The sequence below is a fragment of the Mesoplodon densirostris genome, chromosome 3, assembly GCF_025265405.1.
Source record: "Mesoplodon densirostris isolate mMesDen1 chromosome 3, mMesDen1 primary haplotype, whole genome shotgun sequence".
Classification (NCBI taxonomy): domain Eukaryota; kingdom Metazoa; phylum Chordata; class Mammalia; order Artiodactyla; family Ziphiidae; genus Mesoplodon; species Mesoplodon densirostris.
This window is the reverse complement of record NC_082663.1, coordinates 1,295,985-1,319,853: the sequence shown is the minus strand read 5'-3', so window position 1 is coordinate 1,319,853 and position 23,869 is coordinate 1,295,985. Positions and strand designations below refer to the sequence as shown.

The 23,869-nt window shown below is 58.3% G+C and overlaps 1 protein-coding gene across 1 annotated transcript; it reads left to right on the top strand.

Moving 5' to 3' along the window:
• Positions 1-19,329: 19,329 nt before the first annotated feature.
• Positions 19,330-23,528, top strand: IRX4 (iroquois homeobox 4). The gene is made up of 5 exons (XM_060091573.1): positions 19,330-19,374; positions 19,839-20,090; positions 21,024-21,136; positions 21,944-22,272; positions 22,699-23,528. The coding sequence occupies exons 1-5, from the start codon at positions 19,330-19,332 to the stop codon at positions 23,526-23,528; spliced, it is 1,569 nt and encodes a 522-aa protein (XP_059947556.1).
• Positions 23,529-23,869: the final 341 nt, after the last annotated feature.

Below are 23,869 nucleotides of genomic sequence, written 5' to 3'. Positions count from 1 at the left end.
CTTCTTCAACCCCCCCATAATAGGGAAAAAATTTCTAATTACCACCCGTTTTCTTTGTAATTTATCATCTCTGATGCTGGGCTTGGCCTTGAACCAAGCCCTGGTCCCGCTCAGACGATGAAATGAACTGACTTCCAACGTCCAAGAGTGTTTTTCAGAAACACCGTGGCCCGGGCTCCTTGAGGGACAGTGGTCACATCTTGCTGATGAGCAAGAGTCAAAACTCTGTGCTGCTCAGTGCAGAGGTGGGTTTCTCCACGTACAAGGATGCAGTTTTATGCAAATCAGGATTTCAACCACCCATAGGGACACAGAGCAGTCACCTGGGAAAAGGACGCGTCTCCCAGTCAAGCAAGGCAAGACGACGGGTTCCCTTACCCTCTGTCCGGTATTTCTCACTGTAGGGCCATGGATACTTGGGGGCCTCACTGTTTGCTTGTGCACCGCACCCCCAGTTCCCACCTCCTAATTGAGTAGAATGGAAGTGGAACAGAATGTGGCCCAAGGCACAGGCTTTAACACCAGATGCACTGTGTTCTGATCCTCTTCTGTCTGGCTCTCTCTCTGTGTGAGAGACTGGTAGGTTACTTCACTTCCCTACATCTACTAACTCATATGCAAACTGTATAAATATCCTGAAAGTGTGGTTTCTGGGACTGGATGAGATAAGATGTTATCTTACCCTTGGCCCCTCTCCTCCAAAAGAGCAGAGCCTGAGGCAAGGGTCTGCGTGCACATGGGAAGGCGAGTGAAGAGACAGGCAGGGGGTACGGTGAGCGGTGAGTGACAGCTGTCACCACTGCCAGAGTTGGGAACACAGCGTCTGGAAAGCACTTCCAACAACTAGATGACCAAATTCGCTGACCGGTTTCCACCTTCAGCGTTTAGGCTCATTTATCATTTGGGAGAAAAGAGGCGTGGCAAGGGGCAGCCAGCAGGGCAGAGAGTGACCGAGAAGGAGGGACAGAGAACCAGGGGGCTTCGGGGACCGCCAAGTCCGTCTCTGCGGGTTCCGGCTCATCAGAAGGCCGCGTCTGTGGACACACGTTTGTCTCCCTGGTGGATGCTGGGTTCCCACTCCGCCTCTCCGCTCCAACCCCACAGCCTCCCAGCAGGTAACTCAGATCAAACAAGCCGGCGCGTGCATCTTCTCCTTTAATGGAGAGAAGCGTGTGTCTGTCCCACGCCTGGCTCACCCCCAGTGGCTCGCAGCCGTCCCTGCCGTGCGGCTCGTCAGGTTACAAAGTCTAACTCCACGGCTGGTGCAGGTGGGTACTATCCTTCTTCTTACACAAAACTACTCACTACCTACTTAATCTACCTGGAGCCGGTGATCAGAAGGCAATCAGCTAAACCAAGAAACAAAATCGGGTCTAAGAACTCAATTTCACTCTTCCTATTTACTTGTAATGGAAACGAGTTTAACCTCTTCTCCGCTGGGTTGAGTTAGTGGCGCCCCAGAGACCATCAGAAGCTCCGCTCCATGTGAGGTTGGGAGGTTTACTTGGTTAACGGGATCCAGTAACCCAGCAAAACTGTACACTCGGAGAGAAAGTTCAAGAACACAGTCACGAGAGACAGAATTTAGGATTTTCTTGGCCACGAGCATCAGGGAGCCTAGCCGCAGGCTGGCTTCACCCACAGTGGACTCGTCACCCACAGTGGGGGGTCGTGGGCAGCACGGGACCCGCTCTGACCCCCTCTGGGCCCTTCTCCATCCTTGGGCCGCAGGGACCACGTCCAGCAGAAAAAAGAGGTCCTCTCTTTCTCTTTGTATCCCCAAGAAATCTTATCCAGAACCCTGAGCAGACTTCCCTTTATCCCTCGGTGGCCAGCACTTGTCACACGCTCATGCTGGTGGCTGGCAGCTTCTGAAGTGGCTTCCAGAGGCCCCGCCCCCTGGCTTCAGGTCCTCCCTGTGGGTGTGGGCTGCACTGGTGACTCAGAGGTGATGTCCATCACATCTGAGGTCAGGCTGCACACATCTTAGGAACAATCTGTCAGGGTGATAAATCACTAAGCCAATGCTTGGCCAGTCACTGGGGCAGGGAATCAGGATTGATCCTTGGAGCTGAGGTCACGGTCACCCTGGGGGAAGTGTGAGCACCTGCCCAAGCCAGGGTTTCCCACGAGGGAAAAGATTAGGCAACTGGGAGTTGCACACTGCTTGGGGGAGTGACTGTGAACGTCTGAATTCATTCATTCCTTCATTCAGGCCCATCTTCTGAAAGCGCACTTCTCCTCCGGAAATAAGCTACATCTTAAGTAAGTGTTAATAGTGCCCTGTGGAATTTTGTGAGCCTGGGCCCTGACAGATGATGGTGGGCATTGCTTCCCAGCAAGCAGGAGAGTTATTTATCTCATGCCTGGCATTGGGCTGAGCTGTGAGTTGATGCACTGCTGGCGATGATGTACTGTGATGAGAGCCTCTTCCACGATACACTACGATTCCTGTTATTGGCTGGATCTTCCTGAAGTCTCAGAAATGTGGCAATGGATTAAACCATGGAAAAGTGGTCGAGTGAATTTGGTTCCTTTTCTCTGTCAACTTGCTGGCAGACACTACTGAAGAATATTTTTCCAATGAGGTGCTTATGAGAAACATTTCTGAGGACCATAAAATCAATTGAGTGTAGAAGAGCAAGCTCTTGTTCCAGGAAACTTTGCTAGAAATTCAGAGTAAAGGGACGCAAGGAATAAGCAAAAGAAGGAGAAGGAAGGCAAACCAACAAAGGACTCTTCAGCCCAGCATCCAGGATCACCAGCCCCAGCCCAGGCCGAGGGGGCGGGGAGCGGGGGGCTGCTTGGCTATACACGTGTGTGTCGGGAAGTTCCAACAACACATACCAACCAGCCTTCCTCTTTAACCAAATGGCTATGTCAGGTGAAACATGAAATGGGTGACAAAAGTGAGTGGGGTCTCCAGCTTTCAGAAAAGTTAAGTCAAGAGGAAGATTCACCCCTCACGTCCCTCTCCCTAGAGCTTCCAGGCTGACAGCCACCTTGACTGTGACCATCCAGACATGCTCGGGGTTTCCTTGTTGGAAATGTGCTTGTCATCGCAGACCTCCTGGGAGGGTTATCTGGGAAGCACGGGCCTGGAGGGCCAAGCCAGGATGACCCTGGGGTCCAGGAGGAAGGGCTTGGCTGGGGCAGCCAGCTCTAACCAGCTCTGACCCCCACCCCAGGGACCCAGCAGCCGCTCCTGATGGGTTTCCGGTTAGGGGATTTTGGGTTCTAACAGAAAAAGGGTTTTAACGTCCACGTTTCTCACAATCCTTCCCCTTCGTGCCACTTCAGGCGGGATACGAGCCCCAGACCACCTACACAATCTGCTTCCATGTCTACCCCAGCAAGATGCCTGATTGATAGAGTCCTTGACACAAACCACAGTACTTCTCACACTCTCGCCAGGATGTCCAGGTATTGTGTCGCTTTAACGAAAACCACACCTTTTTTGCAGAGGGGTGGTGAGGACAAAGATCGACCAGCCTCTCTCAGACGATGGCAGCAAAATTCATTTTGAGAAAGAGAAACATGTTTTCTCAATAGCTACCACAAAATGTTACCCCGTAATATAAAGCAGGATTCCCTTTTATGGATCAAAACATTATTCCAAGAATAAATATGTGGAAAATATGAAATGTGGATGGAAAACAAAAGTGCACCCTTTCCATGGTGACGATTAGACTCTCAGGCTAGACTCCAGCCCCACGTGAGAGCTCAACGCCCCCGCGTGGACCCCATGCCCCCGGGGAAGCTGACAGGACAGCCCAGGGCCCGCTGCACCTGTGAACAAACCTGCAGCCCATCCTTCACGTCTTAAATGCAGCGACATGGTGCCCAGGCTGTGGCCTAGGAAGAGCACTTGTCTGTAAAAGTAGCCAGGACTTGAGGGAAAAATTGCTAATACTGGGACTGGGACAGGAAATATGCAAGATGAGCCCAGAACCTGCTGCCGTGCCAGAAATGAGGGCGCCCTCCAAGACCGCTTCACCAGGAAGAGGCTCCCGCAGCCACAATGGGACACTTTAAGCCCCAATAAGGACAATAGCTGCAACGGATCAAAATACATGAACCAGGTTCACATCCAGGAGGTGACATTGACTCTCCAAAACAATCCCTTGTTTCTCGCCTTTGGCGGATTCTGAGACATTAGCTCACTGTTTGCCTGTCTCTTCCGTGCTGTAACAAGTGGTGGATCTGGGCAGGCTGCTTCTGACAGAAGTGTTCCAGCTCACAGGGGCAGAAAGATTGGGAAAGTTCCGACGGCACCGTTTTCCAGATCCTTGCTGTCTTCGGCAGTGGTTACCAACATCACAGGAAAAACAATACCCCTTTGAATGGAACTCCGCGTTCAAAGTAGCCTTGCCCACGCTGAACCCAAAGCTGATCAGGTTTCCAAATCTAACCGCCGATGCACAGGAAGTACAGCAGACAAAGGAGAATGTTGATTAAGTCCATAAGGACAGGGTCGGCCAAAGCAGGAACAGAGGAACTTCGACAGGACAAAAACCCCCGCTTCTTCTTCAACAGCAACAAAACCAAACGGCTGCAGAAAAGTGAAAGACAGACGGGAAGTCAAAACGCTCAGAGGAATTTAGGAGTTCCTCTGTCAGTGGAGCAGAGGTCTGACCGTCATGGAATCCTGGGGTTGAAACAAACTGGGAAAAACAGGGAAGTGCAACCCTGATTGCATATTTGAGGATATCAAAGAATTATCGCATTTTTAGGTGTGATATTTGTCCTGGGGATTTTTCATATCTTTTAGAGATACTGAAATATTTACAGATATGATGCCCTGAATTTGCTTCAAAGAAAACAGGTTGGGGACAATGGGTCAGATTCTCCATGAATTATGTAAAAACTGTTTGATCCACCTGCTTCTCCTCTCCAGTCTATGATTCTCTTTATCTTTGTAAATGTTTGGAGCTTTCCATAAGCAACTTTCCAGGGAGAGCTAGCGCCTTCATGATCCCGACGTGTGTCCTCTACTTTGCTTGATAGGATAGGCCAAGCGGATAGCCCTGCACACCATGGGGCCACGCAGTTCCCCTGCCTGTGGTGCAGGCAGGTCCAGCCACGTCCCCTCTGAGCGGCTTGGCCCTCTCTCCCGGGTGGGCTGCTGGAGAGCCCCCTGCACTCAGTAACAGGGTCCCTGCAGCCCCGTGGAAGCAGGAACAGGTGTGTCTCAGTGTGGCTCCATCTTCACACCTCAGGGAGCAGGGCGTGACTCCAGGCCACCACTGTGGCTTTGCAAGCCTGCGGGCCATGTTTCCCGGCCTCTGACCCACTGAGGCTCCGCTGGCCACTGACAAGAGGCTTCTGTGATGTCAGCCTGCTGTCAACTAGAGGCCAGATATGAGGAGAGGCACGAGACAAAACTGAGATCACAGGTGAGCATCGAGATTAAAGCCCACCACAGCTGGTGGGGTGGAGCAACCAAGGGCACACCATCGTGGCATGTTGTCAGTGCCAGGATCACCCAAGAAGCCTGTGATTTGGGGGGATTTAACAAACTTGTAAGCCACGGTCGGAGGCCCACTGTAACATGGCAATATCAGACCTAGAAAGCAAATCAGAGGCGAACACACACATCCCGTAGGCGAGGCAGCGAGGCCAGGCAGATATGCATTGATTTCCTGTCGCGCACAGGCTTGCAGGGGCCTCAGCCAGTAGGAGACTCAGCCCTGCCGTCTGACGGTAACGCTTCGCCCGCCTCGCCGTCCAAGACTCAGCTACGAGCCGTGTTTCCCGGAGTCGCAGGAAAACACTTAAAACCACCATCAAGTTGGACACAACGTTCTATTTCTGGGCTTCCCATGAAAGCATCCCCTCCCGTATAATCCGCCCCTCTATCTTCGTGGAGCATTTGGCTGTGATAAATGTGGATGCTTCCATCTCCTCAGCGAGCTCCTCTGTGCCGTGGCAGCTGCAAAGACAGATTTGTGTAAAATGTAAGTTTGCAAACTACTGGGTCAATGGTTTTTGAAATTTTTAGTCCATAGAAAATTTCTCAGAACTCATGATCTTTCAGACCACTTGGCCCAGCGTCTGGTCTGGGAAGAAACCCTTAAGAATTAAAGAGAATCCCAAACTCCATGGATAAACAACAAGGTCCTACTGTAGAGCACAGGGAACTATATTAAATATCCTGTGATAAACCAGAATGGAAAAGAAAATGGAAAAGAATAGATACATATGTATAACTGAACACATTTTTGGACAGCAGACATTAATACAACATTGTAATTCAACTATACTTCAATCAAGTAAGTAAAGAAATAAAGAAAGAAATCTGGGGCTTCCCTGGTGGCGCAGTGGTTGAGAGTCCGCCTGCCGATGCAGGGGAAACGGGTTCGTGCCCCGGTCCGGGAAGATCCCACATGCCGTGCAGCGGCTGGGCCCGTGAGCCACGGCTGCTGAGCCTGCCCGTCCGGAGCCTGTGCTCTGCAATGGGAGAGGCCACAACAGTGAGAGGCCCGTGTACCGCAAAAAAAAAAAAAAAAAAAAAAAAAAAGAAAGAAATCTGGGCGGGGGGTGGAATAGAATTAAAGGGAAAACCAGCAACCTTTTCCCAGTGCTGTGAGGATGCTTGCCTTGACTGTGAAGACCAGAGGACCCAAAATCAGATGCCTCCTCTTCCAACTGGTGACCGACGCCAGTGGTCACGGATGCCTGGTGTTTGTTTCAAGGGTGTCCATTCTGACCAAAATGACGACCACTCCCCAACCCCAAAGAGAGGCATGACCTGGGCACCAAGGGCCAGTGTTATCTTAACGAGGGTGGAGGAGGGTGGGGGTCTGGGAGTCTAAGATCTGGCGAAGGTCCACCAAGCCCCTCCAGGGACTGTGGACACAGCACAGACATCCTCCTCCACACGACACCCAAGGCCAGGGCAGGAGTCCAGCCAGGTTGTGAGCCTGATGCTCTGGGGCCAGGACCCCAGTCCATATTTCAAAATTCAGAGACCCTGCAGCTTGTCACAAGACGTTAGGTGGCCTGGAAAGCAACATCTCTGATGACTTCATTTTTGCTATTCTCCTAGCAATAGACCATCCTACAGACAGGACACAGGACAACAAGAAAGCCCTATCTGGGAGGGGGACAGCTTGAGCTGCAGGTTTCGGCCAAGACGCGGAGTCCCAGGCCACGGACGCTGCGTCGGCCTGAGAGTCACGCGGAGCAGAAAGCCTGGCCCGAGGCTGGGCTCTGTGATGGCCTCAGGCTGCGCAGGCTCCAGGAGAAATTCTGAAGATGACCCCTGTGTACACAGAAGCCTGTTTCACATGCGATGAAAGTGGAATGTTTAAATGTGGTGGCTGCACCTTCTGGAAGGTGCAATTGAAAGAGTGTGCAAACTTTGAGATAACGTCCAGGTAACAGGAGCTCTGACATCTCAGGAGGAAGCAGCGGGCCTCCCCAGGCCTGGCAAACCTTGTGAGTGATAATAGGGAGAGTGGCTCCCATTACAGACCCCTGCCTCACACATATCACAAAAGATGTACATGTCAGATGGATCAGAGGCCTACATGTGAGTACTGAAATTATAAAAATAGATGAAGGCCAATGGGGAACACGACTATAAAACATAAATAAGTAAATAAATAAAGGGTAATGATAGATTTGACTGTGTCAAAATAGAATGTTTCGGGCTTCCCTGGTGGCACGGTGGTTGAGAGTCCGCCTGCCGATGCAGGGGACACGGGCTCGTGCCCCGGTCCGGGAAGATCCCACATGCCGCGGAGTGGCTGGGCCCGTGAGCCATGGCCACTGAGCCTGCGCGTCTGGAGCCTGTGCTCCGCAACGGGAGAGGCCACAACAGTGAGAGGCCCGCGTACTGCAAAAAAAAAAATAGAATATTTCTGTTAGACAAAAGACAATAGATAATATTAACTAGTATTTAATATTGTTATTTAAAGTATTGAACATTGAATACTAGATAAAATATATAAAGTATGTAGTATTTAATATTATTATTTACTATTAATTTTGTAAGATTATATATTCTTACATCCCTTAAACTACAAGAAAAAATACTTTGGTTTTTTCAGGCCGCCCTAGACTTTCTCTGTCCTTTGTGCTTTGGGAAGCCTGGCTTAAAATGCTGAGTTTCATCATCGTTTTTCCATAAGAATTCAGAGCTTGCAGAACAGTCCTCTCTCCCCCAGTCCTGAAATCCTTGTAACTAGCAGTCAGCGCAGTAGCGGGGCGTCACCCAGAGTCCTGCCCCCAGAGCTCTATGCAGGCAGCTCCCAGGCAGTACGGACACTCCGGCAGCCCTACGGAGAGAGGTCCATACAGCTGTGGAGTCGCGGCCAAACGGTCCATCTCCTGGTGGGAGGTCAGAGGGGCCAGAAATGGTCACAAATAGAAGCTGTTTATTTCTTTTTTTCTTTTTTTTTTTTTTACATCTTTATTGGAGTCTAACTGCTTTACAATGGTGTGTTAGTTTCTGCTTTATAACAAAGTGAATCAGTTACACACATACACATGTTCCCATATCTCTTCCCTCTTGCATCTCCCTCCCACCCTCCCTATCCCACCCCTCTAGGTGGTCACAAAGCACCGAGCTGATCTCCCTGTGCTATGCAGCTGCTTCCCACTAGCTATCTATTTTACGTTTGGTAGTGTATATATGTCCAAGCCACTCTCTCACTTCGTCCCAGCTTACCCTTCCCCCTCCCCATATCCTCAAGTCCATTCTGTAGTAGGTCTGTGTCTATTACTCAGCCACAAAAAGAAACAAAATTGAGCTATTTGTAATGAGGTGGATGGACCTAGAGTCTGTCATACAGAGTGAAGTAAGTCAGAAAGAGAAAGACAAATATCGTATGCTAACACATATATATGGAATTTAAGAAAAAAAAAAGGGGATCATGAAGAACCTAGGGGTAAGACAGGAATAAAGACACACAAATAGAAGCTGTTTATTTCCAAGTTTAGCAACTTCCTTGAAAACATCTGTTTTTCCGTGACTATGAAAGTAAGGAAAGAATGCTTAATTTTTACTTCGTCTTTAAAGGCATCGTATATTTTGCCCTTGCCTTATACCTTCCCTTTAAGATAACGTTTCTGCCTAGTTGCTTTCTCTGTACTGAAAATTATAATATATAATTACCATTTTGTAATTATATCTTACAGTTATAGTATGATCACATAATAATATACAATTATATTATAACATTATTAATCTGACTTGCAAAAGAATAAGTGCGTCCGGTAGATGGGGTAGATGGTGTTGCTATAACAAACAACACCAGCAGATCAGTGGCTGAAAACGGTGGTGGATTCCTGCTCCTGTGGCCTGTGCACCCAGCCAGCGGGGCTCATTCACGAGCCAGGCCTGGGGAGCCTCTGCCTCTGAGATGCTGCTGTTCCCACGGGTGCCTCTCTCCCCAGCTTCCACGTGGCAGTGACATGGGTCACTTCTGCTTATGTTTCGCTGGCCACAGGCAGTCACAGGGTCACACCTGACCCAAGGCGGCCGGGGAGTGCAATCCACCCTGTGGGCAGCCACGAGTGGCCCCCAAACTGGGCAGGAAGCGCTGACCCCACCCCTGCAGCTCAGCACCTACTCACCGCAGTTCCCTGGCCAGAGGTGGAGCCAGCTGGGGACCAGAAAACTCCAGCGAGGACGTGACCGCGGTCCAGTCCCGCCTGCACAAGTTTCACTACGTCCTCAGAACGAGCAAAGGTGAGAGAACCTGCTATTTCTCAGACATCTCATCAGGAGGCCAAGTCAGAGGAGGGATTACCTGGGGAAGAGCTGGTCTGATGGTCAGAGCCCCAGTGAAATCCACAGACGCCCCCAAAGCTCCTGACAAAGCTACGCCAGCAGAAGCGCTGCCGGCTCCGACCAGGAGAGACAGAAAGAGCACAAAGGAAGGCAGGTGGCTGGGCCTCAGAGATGCGTAGCTCCCTTGGGAAGCTGCAGCCGACCCGGCTGAGTCTGCGGTCACATGGTGACATGGGGACAGTAACCAGCGCAGATCTCCCTCCTGGCGGCAGGGAAGGAGGGTCAAGCTCAAGAAATAAACCAAGGCCACGACGTGGCACTTTAGGACACCCCTGTGTCATGGGCTGGATTGTGTCCCCCCCAAATTCACATGTTGTCACTCTTATTTGGAAACAGGGTCATCACACATGTAATTAGTCAAGATGAGGTCGTTAGGGTGGCCCCTAATCCAGTACGACTGGTGTCCTTATAAAAGGGGACGGTTGGACACGGACACCCGGACACATGTGAGGAGACTGTTTTGTGACGGTGGTGGCAGAGGTCAGGGGCTGTGTCTCCCAGGACAGCGGGGACAGCCCGGGCCACAGGGTCCAGGAGAGGGGCCTGCACGGCTGGAGATAGCAGCCCTGCCCACACCTTGGTCCTGGACTTCTCGCCTCCGGAACTGAGAGACCATAAATGACCGTGAGCTAAGCCACCCGGTTATGCAGCCCCAGGCCGCTCACACCCCGCCTGGGGGGCTGCCCTGAACCCCGTGCAGTGGCAGGTCCCGAGCAGAGCGCCAACCCACTTCCGTCCCAGGGCGCTGGCTGTGGTCCTCTTCAGGAGCTTCCGTGTCATCTCTCTGTCATTGTTCAAACAGAAAATGAAAAGGTTGCTAAATGTATAAGAAATGTTCACTGAGTCATTGATCTGGACACTTTTAAAGTAAAACAGTTAAGTATTTCTGCTGCACTTTGAAGTCGGCCAGGATCCTTGCCTCCCTGCGGGTTATTTTGTAGCCATTAAGAATATGTTCCTTTTATCTGGGGCCTTCAATTAATTGAATTTCAAAAATACTCTGAAATGTTTTTTTTTTTTCATATAAGAATCAGCTAAGTCCTGGAGAACATTCCCACATGATTTACTGCCACAGTAATGAAAAGCCGGTGTGTTACACTGGTCACTGCTGGGGCGCCACCGGCTACGCTGGGGTCTAACTCGGGATTTGTAGTGTTCCCTGGACACCGGGGGACGGGGATACCACCTTCAGATGGCTTTGGACGTCAGCACACCCCACGAGTCACCCCTGGAGGTGGACACACCAGCTCTCCCAGGACGGCTAAATGCAAACTCGGCGGGGCGGGGGCAAGGCGCTCCTCCCCACCAAGACCCTGCAAACCTCCTAAGGGCAGTGCAGTGCTGGGGGCGTGGGCTGGAGCCTCCCACAGACCACCGAACCCCAACCCCCACTGGGAGGGTGGAGGAGAGGTCGAAATGCCCAATCGCAGAGGGCACCTGGGGGAGCAGGTGGGCGTCACGATGCGCTTTTCCTCCGAGGGACCAGAGTGCGCCACGCTTCCACTGCGCCCTCTCCCTGTGCCAGTGCCACTCGGTATCTTGTCGCCTTCTATCTGTGAAAGTATCTTCTGCACACAGTTACAGGAGAGCGGCCCACGTAAGTGAGCGCACCGGGGAAGCAGCCATGCCTCTTCTCTCCACCGAGGGGAATATATTTTTTCTTTGTGCAAATTCCTGGCAGAGGCCCAGTGAGGCTCCTCCTTGGAGGGTCCCTCCCCCATCCCCCATCGGATGTGCACTGTTTGGGGAGGTCCCTTACACGATACTAGCTAATACCAGCTCACGCACTGAGTATACACGTTTACATTCCTCTTCTCCCTGCTAAAGATTTTCTTTTGTAACACTATGTCAAGGAATTCAAAACAATATTCAAATTCCAGGGCAATGGTATGTACTGTTACCTTTCCCTACAATTTAAAATAACATCCTCTCCTTTGGATGTCTTTTTTGGGGACACTGGTGATTCTTGAGGCCGTGCATGGTATGTTTTAAGTTTAAACATACAGACCACAGACATTGTTTGGATTAACAGCGTTTCACTTTTAATAGTAGAAATCTCCCTAAAATCTGCTGACACATTTCAACATCACAGACACACATATTCCTGAAGTGAGGGGAGAAGAAAAAAAACTTTCCAACCTTTGCTGCCTTGGCCTCCTTCCAACCTCACGAGGAAGGGAGGTGAGACAGGGAGGCACGACGCTCACTGCCCACCCGTCCCCTCAAGGTCACTCTGTGCAGTGGCCAGGCCACAGGTCACCGGCTCTAACCCAGACACCACGCTGCTCTGAAAAAGGAAACACGCTGACATTCTGCTTGAAGTAATTCCGAGTCGGGTGCTGCACTTCAAAGGGGGGAAAGGAAGGGAGAAAGACTTCCCCTGCAGCCCCGGGGCTGGTGGGGAACAGGGTCCCAGGGGACCCTTTGCAAAGATGAAAGGTGCCGCTCTCCACTCTGCAACCCTGGGATCCGGACCTCATCGTGCGGCTCTGCTGCTGAGCCGGGCCAAGGAGCCTTACCGAGGCCTGGGCCCTTCCAAGGACAGCAGTATCTTTGGGACACACAGTGGTCTTTTGGAGGCTGTCCTCCCTAGGACCAGTTCTTGCGGCCTCCTCCTCGGCCTGGGTGAGAGCCTCTTGCCCTCCCTGGGTCCCCAGGGAGCAGGGGAGAATGAGGCCGTGGACCCCCGGACCCCTGGGCAATGGCGCCACCAGGGGCGGTGTTGGAGCCGGTCCAGTCAGCACCAGCACAGGCTCTCAACCCCCAGATGCCTCTGCAAGTCGCAGCAAGGTTCAGGCGAGGGGGAGCATGCAGGCCCAGCCAAGCCCTGGGGGCGCGGAGACTTTTGCTTCAGAGTGGCTCTGCCAACAGGAAGAACAAAAGAGGGATTGAAGCGTGCTCCCTTGGGGAGCCAGGACCGACCAGAAGTGGGGGTCACAGTGTGGGGTGTGCGGCCCTTCAGAGAGGCCAAGGCCGCAGACTCGCTTTCGGACGGGCCACTCCGCCTATGCCAAAGAGAGACCTTGCCTGCCAGGGGTATTTCCATCATTTCCTCAGAGCCAGGAGGGCCTGGCAACGTGGCAGGAGGGCTGGGGCAGCTCCCTGCCCTCGAGGTCAAGGGCTGAGGGGCAGAGGACGGTCACTGATGCTCTTGGTCACTGGGTCAGGGGTCCAGAGCAAGGTCAGGCCTGACAGCATCCAATTATGGACTTCGGGGGAGTCCAGGGAAGGGAGGCCCTGTCCCCCAGGAAAGGACAATGGAGCCACACTCCCAGGCTGGTGCGGTCTCCAGACGCGCCTGGTGTGGTTGGGGTTACAGAAACCCAGCAGGACGGGAGCCTTTCAGGCTGCCAGAGCTCCCTAACTCCGTGGCTGTTGTTGAAAAGGCCTCGGTGAATGTGAAATGAGTTTATCACCCAATCAAGGTCATAAACACAAAACCTGCCTTGCTCATCCTTAGCTATGAAAGGAATCTTAGTTCAGGTAAGCTCTGAGGGGATGGTGACGTGCCTGTCCCTGTTGGCCCCAGGGAACCGCTCAGAGCATCAGGCACAGCAGGAGGGATGAGATGGAGGGAAGAGAGCCGACCACGGACCACAGACTGAGACCCAGGCAAGCCCCTCCCCTCCCCAGGGTGCAATGCGCCTTCCCTCCCTTTCCGCTGGAATCAAATGGCTCCCCCCACCCCATCCTTACCAAGAGGACACCCCCCCCCCACAACCACCCTTCCTCAGCCCAGGGAGTGGGCTACAGTAGCACGCACCTCTGGGTGGATGCCTACAGGTCTGCAGCCTGAACGGGGCCCACCCTCCTGTTACAGGCAGGCCCAGAGGCCAAAGCTGGGTCCTTCCCACAGAAGCCACTGGAAGCTCTGGACCCAGCACCAGCGCAGGAAGCCAGGGGCTGGTGCCCCCTTCTTTCTCAGTGGAAGCCCTGTTCCGTGGGGAAAACGAAAAGATGGCAATGCCTGGAGACAAAGCCAGCGCCAGCCCTGCACACCGGCGGTGAAGCAAGCCGAAAGCACCGCCTTTCCCGCCCCTGCAGAGCTTTGGAAAACAAGGCGTGGGCGGTGAGGGGGACAGCAAGTAACTTTTTCAGACATCACCCAAGTCGACAAACCTTAAACATCATTGCCTGGCCACGAATCACAGGACAAACAAGTTCGTGGTTCTTTGAAGTGGAAATGATGAGGGTAGGGGAGGACACCAGGGCGAGGGGTTCCAAGCTGACTGAGTGAGGGTCAGGGGTCAGGGAGGCCCAGACCTGGGCCCACCACGGGGCCTTCCCCACCAGCCTCAGGCTGCAGAAGCACTCAGGCTGTCCACGTGGACGTGTGCTCCCAGGCCAGAGGCCCAGCCCAGTAGGGCTCTGGACAGGCCTGAAAAAGCTCCCCTGGCAGGTGGTCCGGTCCTGCGCAGGTCACAAGCTTGCTGGTCCCCAAGCAGTTTCTGTCACCTTGATACACTCACCTCCACCTGCCCAAGCCTCGTGCCCATACCAAGACTCCCGCCCCGCCCAGGGCAGCAGTGCCCTGAGAGCCTGACCAGGTGGGAATCAGTGTGGACCCAGTGGGAAAAGTGGGCTCCACTGGGGTCAAGGGGCACATGTAGGGTAGGCCCGGGAGCCAGGATCCCAGCCTACTCGGAGGGGTAGCTCGCAGGCCTTCAGCGGCCAGGCTCTCAGTTGGATCCCCAGCGCCGGGAGACTACGGCCAAGAGGGACTGGGGAGGGAGGAGGCGGGAGGAGGCGGGACTAGGGGGCGCTGTCTCCGGGCGCGGCTCCGGGCTCTGGAGGCCCCAGGCAGCGCAGCCGGGGCACGGGGAGGGCCCCCGAGGGCTCCTGAGGAGCCCCAGGCCACCTCGAGCGTTTGGCCAAATCGAAGCTACCCTGCTCCGGCTGGGGTGTCCTCTCGACCCAGGCGTCCCCGCCCCCACCTCGCCTCCGCCCCCCGGCGCCCCTCATCCGGGCTCCCGCACCCCGCGCACCCCGCGCCGGCCGGGCGGAGGGGAAAGTTGGCGAGCGCGCGGCGTCCGCGGGGGAAAGCGTTAATGGGCGGCCGGGTGGGAGCCGCGCGCTCGCTCGCCCACGTCACGCCGGTGCGGGCTCGGCTGACGACCGCGGCGCCTGGGGACGCCGGCGCGCTCCGCTCGCTCGCCAGGTGCTCCGTCTGGAGATGTCTCCATTAGTTGTCGCCCGCTCCCCGCCGGAGCGCGCGCGCCGAGCGGCCGCGCAGAGCCCTCGCGGGCGGCCGTCAGCGGCCCAGCGCCACCGCAGGTAGGCGAGGTCCCCGCGCCGCCCCCGCCCCGGGGTTCCGAGACCCCTCCCCTCTGCGGGGGAGGCGGAGGCTCCGCGCGGCCGCCGAGGGGCGCGGGCGGCGGCGACGGCGGCGACTCCCCGGTGAGTCCCGGGCTGCGCGCTGGTCCCCGCGGCCCCGGCGCCCGAGCGGCGCGGGCGGGCGCGTCCCCGGCGCAGGTAGGGAGTGGGCTCAGCCGCGCAAACTTTGCTAGGATCGCTCCTGCGCTGGGGGCGCAAAGTTTGCTGCCCGCTGGTGGGGTCTCTGGAGGCCGCCGCGTCGGCCGCAAGTGGCGGAAAGCGGGGGGCGGGGGGCGGGGGGCGGCGCGGGACGCGGAGGCCGCGCCGAGCCGGGCGCCTGCGCTGGGACACCCGGCTGCCCGCTTTCCCGGCTCGGGCGGCGCCCTGCGAGCCAGCGGCGGGGCCGCGGTGGGAGAGCCGGAGGGAGCGGGCCGGAATGCGGGGCGTTTCGGGAGGAGGATTCACCCCGCGCGCCTGCAGCTCGGCCCCTGGCTTCGCGGTGGACCCCAGAGGAGAGGCTGCGAAGGAGCGACCTGCCACCCTCGGGGTTCGCGAGTGCGGCGCACGGACACCTGGAACGCCCTGAGCCCCACACCCCGCACGGGTGCCCACGAGCAGTGGGCGGCCCGCGCGCCTCCAGGGCTCGGCCCTGCGCCTTAGATAAGAAGGCCCCTGCCCGGGGCTGTAAGCTCCCGCCCCTGCCCTCTGGCTCGGGTCAACTTCTCTGGGCTGGAGAGAGCCCCTCTCCCCACCCCCCGCGGCTCTCGCTGCGGGGGACCGCGGTGGCCCCCGGGGCCGACTCTGGGAACCGGCCAAACCGCGGGGGCTCAGCTGGTCTCAGGGGTGAAGCCCCGCCGGGAGCGGAGGAAGGTCTGGACGCGGCCTCTGTCCCCAGAGCCTCTCCGTGGTTCCGACGGCCGACATCATCCCCGGGCAAAAAGGGGGACCTGCGGACCCCTAACATTTGGGGCTAATCGTCCTCAGACCCCTTCGCCCTGGGCTCCTCTCGAGCTCAGCAGACAGTGGGGGCACCTGACTAAATCCTAGCCGCCGCCCTGCCCGTGGGGAACCTCGTGGTTTCTGGCAGGTCCTGCCCACGGGTGTATTTAGAGCCTGGGGTCCCTCGAGGGACGTGGGCTCAGTAAGCCGCGTCTATGCAGGTACGTGGAGCTGCTGGTGCCTGAGATTCTGACACTCCAGTCTGTCTGCTCTGGGAAGGAAACGGGGTTCCTCAGCTCAAGGCTGGGCCTTTTTGGAAAGAGCACGGGATCCTTATTCCTGTATTACCTAGGGTACAAAGATGGCCCAGAAAGTACCCGGGTTCCGGCAGACAGGTTGTCAACGGGGTGTCAGGGGTGTGCCCGCAGCTGGAGACAGACGGGCTAACGTGGCCTCCATGGGACTGCGTGAGCGGCCCGCAAGGTCGCGAGATTCCTCCGGCAGCCCCAAGCTACCCCAAACGGGGGCGGGGCGGCCCCTCATGCAGCAGCCTGGGCTGGGCCTGGGGCAGGAAGCGGAGGATCAGGGCGCAGGGGCCTGAGAAAGTGCCGCCGGTGCGCAGGATTTCAAGATCAGGGAAAGAAGGTGGCCCGCGAGAACCGGGCGGGCGGGAACTGGGAGTGTCTATTTACGCACTCAGGCTGGAAAGGAAAACCAGAGAACGTAGCAGCGATGGTCAAGGCAGCCCCTGAAACCTCTCCCCCAGAGGTCCCCACGGACCGGCTGTGCCCACCCGGCTCTGAGGGTGAGCACGTCTACTCAGGTGAATGGTGGCGTGTTCAGGGGGTGCTGTTCCCCGCGAGCTGCGGCCCGAGTCTCCGGGGAAGGAAACGGAAGGGAATGCAGGCCTGGGCGAGGCCCGCGCGGCGAGCGGTAGCCCCGAGGCGCTGGCCGCTGGGACCTGGGCGGTGGCTTCCTCCCCGGCGCTGAGCGCTCACAATCGCCGGGGTCGGGGCCACGGCCACGGGGATGGAGTGAGGAAAGGATGCTGAATGCCGTCCTCCTATGGCGATTGCTGCTCCCTGAGCCCCACAGCCACCCTGGGCTCCTGCGCCTTCCTGCCCCCGGCCTCATCACTGGGGGAGAGTGAGTTGTTTGTAAACAAATAATGGAAAGTAGGAGGATGTTCCGTAAAAGCCTCAGCAGAAGCCAGAAAACTGGAAGGAGATGGGAGGAGGGAGAGTGGGGGAGGGAGGAGCAGAGGCGGAAGAGGGAGAGAGACTGAGAGATTCGTTTCTGCCCAGAAGCCCCGGTGGCCAGTTTCTTATTATTTACAGGAAGGTGATATTAGCAATTCAGGTGAGAAAGAAAGAAACACGGCCGCCACGAAATCAATACAGAACTCCAAAACAATTATTAATGTCATTTGACTCGTGTTCTTTATATATCTCTCCCGGCTACAGACGCTAAGCTGTCTGAATAATTTGCATGGAGCGTCTATTCATTATTTCCGATGCTTTTCCTTGCAAGCAGCTCGGACGTGGCCGGCTGCGGTCCAACAGGATCGGAGAACTCGCACTTTCATCTGTAAATTAAAGCAATTACGCAGCAGATATTATATGATGCGCACTGTGGTCTCCAGATACTCATCAATCACCTTCAACCGAGCTGTCAGAGCGGGCAGATTTCGTTTCTGGGAGGCAGGCTTGCAGCTGGGGAGAGGGCGAGAACGTCGTCATTAATTAGAGGGTGACCCCGGGGCGATTCACAGGTCTTAACCCAGGAATCTTTCCCAGCAAGTCTGCACAGCGCAGCCGTGCACGGCTCCCTCCCGGCGACCGCGGGAGGCCAGGCCGGGCGGGAGCGGCAGGGGCGAGCCCGGCCCCCGGAGGGTGGCGGCGCAAGAGGCGGGCCGGGGTTCCGGGTGGCCCGGGCGTCCCCTTACCGCCTGTGCGCTGGCCGCCACTCTGGACTCGGGCAAGGGCCCAGGGCCGGGTCTGGCTGGGGAAGTGCTGGGGTGGGCGCTCGACTGCTCCCCTCACCGCTCCCTGTGCCCTGGGCAGGGAAGGGCGCCCCCTCCCCTGTACCTAGGCCCGAAGGTCGCCGGGAGGAGCGAGCGCAGCAGGAGGGGCCCCGGAGCCGCGTCGGGAAAGCTGCTCGTCCGACCGCGCTGGGCTGTCTGGCAGTCCCGGGTTGAGCCGCGAGGGGCAGGGGGAGGCTGAGGGAGGGCGGCCCGCGGGAGCGGGTGGGGGAGCAAAGGGAGGGCCCGTGCGCCGAGCTGGAACTTGCTGGATGAGGAGGGGGTTGTTCCCCGGGGACACGGCGGCCGAGAGTGGCAAGCCCTCTTGGCCCACCGAGCCCTGGGGCGGCGGGCTCTGGGGAAGGCCCAGACCCACACAGTGAGGGCATTCTGACCTCCAGATGCAGACGCGCTGGTTCTGGAATTGCGGCCCGGTGCAGGTTTCGAACTGATGGGAGGCTTTGCTGAGTCCCGGGTAAACAATAGTGGGGCCCGCGCCGCCTTCCTCCGCCGCGCGCCGGCCCGCGGACCTGCCTTCCTTCCACCTGGAGGGGCGCGCGGAGAGCGGAGGCCCGGCCGAACGGCCGGCTGCGCCAGCGCGGCTAATCTTAACTGTTGATTACATCTCCGGTGAAGACTCCCCCGTAGACCCCTCATATGTCTCATTTGTAATTGAGACTAATGATTACAGTGGGGTGGGAAGGAGCAGCTGCTCATTAATTAATTTCTAATTAAAAGTGCCTCCCCTCCTCGGTGACTAAGGAGAAACACGGTTCGTCGGGGCGCTATTGACTCCGCGGATGAAATTCATTTGTTACAGCCGTGCGCCCTCCGCCCGGGGCGGCGCGGCCGAGCGACCCACGCGTCTGCCGCCCGGCCGGGCTGCGCGGAGTGGGGCTGACGTCAGAGCCTCCGCCGCTTAAAGCCGCGCACCGCTGACTTGACGGATTCGCACGGCTCATTTTTTTTTTACCTTTTTTGCAAAATATGTATTTGTGTCGCCGCTGCGAGGCCGGTCGGTCCCAGAGCCCCCTCGAGGCTCCGGACTGTGAAGCTAAAAGGATCGCCGCGGCCGTCGCGGCTCACTTTCCTACCCAGTTAGAAAAGTTTGCGGAGCGCGTGTCTGAATTAACCCGCTCTTCTGCTTTGCCCGCCCAGCGCCTAGAAGCCGGTGGCCCAGGAGCAGTGGCCGCGCCACGCCGTCCCCCTCGCGCAGGACCCCGCCGGCCCCGCCCGCCGACCCCGGGCCGCGCCCGCCATGTCCTACCCGCAGTTTGGGTACCCCTACTCCTCGGCACCCCAGGTAAGGGGGCCCCGCTAGGCCAGCAACTCGCTGTCGCCTCGCAGTGAGCAGCCCGACCCGGGGGAGGGCAGAGGCGCTGAGGAAATCCGACCGGCAGGGCCCCATATCCCGCTTCGTTTGTCCTCCACCCCGTCCCGGGCTCTGAGGCTACGCCCCGGGGAGCCCAGCGACCCGGGATAGACGTGTACAAGAGGGTGTGAGCCCTGCGGCCTTGGAAACCAACACACCCCCACCCCGGGGAGGGTGTGAACATTCCGGGCCTGGAGGGGCTGGGCCCCATGTGGCTGGAGGAGGCCAGGAGCACAAGCTCGCCACGGGAAGGAACGCGCGGCCCCGTGTGGGTGGTGGGAGCACCGCGGACACGGGGTGCGCGCTCCTGGGCTGCGCGTGGGGCGGACTGAGACCCAGAGCCCCGGCCTCGTGCCCGGGGGCCCCGCCCTTCCTCGCGGCCCCTCTCTCCACAGTTCCTAATGACCACCAACTCCCTGAGCACGTGCTGCGAATCCGGTGGCCGCACGCTGGCCGACTCCAGGCCGGCTGCCTCAGCCCAGGCGCCCGTCTACTGCCCGGTCTACGAGAGCCGGCTGCTGGCCACCGCGCGCCACGAGCTGAACTCAGCGGCGGCGCTTGGCGTCTATGGGGGCCCCTACGGCGGCTCGCAGGGCTACGGCAACTACGTGACCTACGGTTCTGAGGCGTCTGCCTTTTACTCGCTGGTAAGGGGAGGGTGTGTATGTCAAACCTAATCCCTGCCACGCATGCCCCTACCCCTCGATCTGCCAAACTCACTTTCCCCGCACTCTGGAGGCAAGGGGGGTGGGAGAGCACACCTTCGACTTTGAGCCACCTAGCCTGGTCCTTCGGAGCCCCATCATCCCCAGGGTTGGGGTGTCCTGGCAGGTGGGCCATTGTATTTAATGTATTTATTGTTTTCTGCTTGCTATTAAGTTGGGGTCAGATGTCTGGTTCTGTCGGAGCTCGCTCCAGCCTGCTGGGTCCCCTGGGTCCCCTGTCCCTCACTCCTCCCGGTCGCCCTCTTCCTCCCTCCCCCCACTTCTCTCCTCCCCTCCTGTCACCATCTCCGTCCCCCCTTCACCCTCCTCCTCTGCTGTCCCCAGGTTGCTCCCCCCATCTCTCCCCCCTACCTCCTTGCCTCCCCTTCCCTCCCCCACCCTCCCCTCCCCCTTCCCTCCCCCACCCTCCCCTCCCCCTTCCCTCCCCCTTCCCTCCCCCACCCTCCCCTCCCCCTTCCCTCCCGCATCCTCCCCCATCCTCCCCTCCCCTCCCCCATCCTCCCCCATCCTCCCCCTTCCCTCCCCCATCCTCCCCCATCCTTCCCTCCCCCATCCTCCCCTTCCCTCCCCCATCCTCCCCCACCCTCCCCTCCCCCCATCCTCCCCCATCCCCCTTCTCCTGTCCCTTATTCCCCCAACACCCCCCAACTCTGCTCCTCACTCCACGTCTTGGGGCTCCTTCACTGCCTGGGCCTGAGGCAGAGATTGGGAATGGGTGATGCGGATGGGGGTGGGGAGGATGGGGGGCTGCCCAGTGGTCTGTGGGAGGCAGGCAGGAGCCAGTGGTCCTAGGGGAGGGGCTCGAGCTGGGTCGCATCCAGGAAGTTGCGACCCCAGGCTCACTGGCTCCTACAGAACAGCTTCGACTCCAAGGACGCACCAGGATCTGCGCATGCGGGCCTCGCTCCGGCTGCAGCCACAGCCTACTACCCCTACGAGCCCGCGTTGGGCCAGTACCCCTACGACAGGTGAGGGATCTCGCCCCTCCTCACTGCCCCCACCCCCACGGAGCACCAAGCCCCGCCCCTACTAGCACCACGCCCCCACTGAAAGTTTGGGCGGCAAAAGGAGGGGCATTCCTCGGGTCACGTCCCGCTGACCTTGGGTTAGGACCATCCCCGCCTCCTAGCAAGCCGAGCCGCCTGGGTATAAAGGCATCCCATCTCACCTTCCCCGCCCCCACACCGTCTGTCCGGACTCCCAAAGCCCTCGCTGCAGTGTGGTTTCCGGGGGATTCTCATCTTGCTGCCCAGCCTTGAGACGCCTCCCTGAACCCCAAGAAGTGCAGCCTGTATGGTGTGTCCTGGAACCAGAGAGGGGAGTCCCTGCCCCCCAGCAGACAGCATGCCTTTCGTGGGGCGACCGAAAAACTTAACCGCAGAAAGTGCACGTAGGCCGTCTGGGCACTTTTTCCCCACGGGCGCTCACGACAACTTCTGCCCACGGGTGGTGCGTCCCTGCGCCATGCTTTCCTGGTTTCAGGATCAAAGGGGCCTGATAAAGGAACTCAAAGAGACACAGGTGTACGTAGAGAGACAGAGACCTGGCCGGGCCTTGCGCCCGCGCTCCTCCCCACCCACAGAGACCTCTCTGGCTCCATCTAAGTTTAATCAAATATAAACATTAAAAGGCAGTGCCTGCCTGGGTAAAACCCAGGTCTTGCCACCATAAACACACCCACACGACCGGGACTGAAGCCGCGTGGGCCTGGCGCTGGCCGCCTGCCCGCGGTGCAGGGGCCGCTGCCGGCGCCCCATTGCCCAGCCTGTCTCCAGGTACGGGACCATGGACAGCGGCACGCGGCGGAAGAACGCCACGCGCGAGACCACCAGCACGCTCAAGGCCTGGCTGCAGGAGCACCGCAAGAACCCCTACCCCACCAAGGGCGAGAAGATCATGCTGGCCATCATCACCAAGATGACCCTCACGCAGGTCTCCACCTGGTTCGCCAACGCGCGCCGGCGCCTCAAGAAGGAGAACAAGATGACGTGGCCGCCGAGGAACAAGTGTGCGGATGAGAAGCGGCCCTACGCGGAGGGCGAGGAGGAAGAGGGGGGTGAGGAGGAAGCCAGGGAGCAGCCCCTCAAGAGCACCAAAGGTGCAGGTGCGTGGGCGGTTGGCGATGCGGGGGCGTGGCCTCCCTGTGACTTCTCGCTGGTTCTAGGACCTCTAAAGACGTGGAACGGGGCAAACTCCTGGGCCTAGGCGGCAAATGAATGCCCTGGCCCCGAGTCTGCGAGGCCCTGTGCACGGGGGGCCCTGTGGCATCGAGCTGGCAGCTCGCTCCAAGATCCAAAATCACGTTCGAAACACTAGACCCTACTGCCTTTGATACGAGGCTGAAATCAGCGAGGTCCGTGTAGGCGTCTGGGGGACAGGGAGCCTCTGAGGAGATGGGAGGTAGAATAAAGGCGCAGGTGCTTTTCTAGCTCCCAGGTGGGCCCGTAACCATGTCCTTGGGGTGACGAAGGGGATTCCGTTAACCTGCCATCCCATCTCCCTCCACCGGTCATTCTTTATCTCCTGGCAGAGCCGATAGGCAAAGAGAAGGATCTGGAGCTCAGCGACTTGGAGGACTTCGACCCCCTGGAGGGGGAGCCCCCAGAGTGCGAGCTGAAGCCGCCCTTCCAACCCCTGGATGGAGGCCTGGATCGAGTCCCCACCGTGCCAGACAGCCCCAGCGCCCCAGGGAAGGAGGCTCCTGGCGCCCTCCGGATGCCCCTGGCCGCCGGGGGTGGGGCCACTCTGGACCAGGACCTGGAGAGGGCCCGGAGCTGCCTCCGGAGCACGGCGGCTGGGCCGGAGCACCAGGCGGGCGCGGGCGCGGGGGTTGGCCCGCAGGCCTGCGAGCCCAAGCTGGGCTTTGCTCCAGCTGGGGCGTCGGCGGGCCTCGAGGCCAAGCCGCGCATCTGGTCCCTGGCACACACGGCCACCGCGGCCGCCGCCACCTCCCTCGGCCAGACTGAGTTTCCCTCGTGCATGCTCAAGCGCCAAGGCCCCGCTGGCCCTGCGGCCCCCTCCTCGGCGCCCGCCTCCTCCTCGCCTGCGGCCCCGGCTCCCGCCGGTGCCCTGGACAGGCACCAGGACTCCCCGGTAACCAGTCTCAGAAACTGGGTGGACGGGGTCTTCCACGACCCCATCCTCAGACACAGCACTTTGAACCAGGCCTGGGCCACCGCCAAGGGCGCCCTCCTGGACCCGGGGCCGCTGGGCCGCTCGCTGGTGGGGGGCGCCAACGTGCTGACGACGCCCTTGGCGCGCTCCTTCCCGCCCGCCGTGCCCCAAGACGCCCCCGCCTCCGGCGCAGCCAAGGAGCTGCTGGCCACGCCCAAGGCCGGCGGCAAGCCCTTCTGCGCCTAGCTGGCCCTGTGCCTGGGCGAGGAGGCAGCCGGCACTCGGGCTGCAGGCTCCAACTCTTTTTCTACCGAGTTTCCAAAGTGAGGCAAGAGCTCGGCAAAGCTCAGGCCGCCAGCCCACCCTGGAGGGAGGATCTGAACTCGGGCTCCCGGGGCCATGGACAAGCCCCCGGAGCGCCCGGACAGGAGTCCGTCCGCCCGGCCGTGCCAAACTCGGGGACCAGGCAGGATAGAGCTGCTGTCAGAGCAGCAGGGAAACACCCTGAAGCAAAAAGTTTACGTGCAAAAGTTTACACACAGAAGACGTTTCCGTTCCGAGGCCTGTCTGTGTACCTGTCTGCTTTG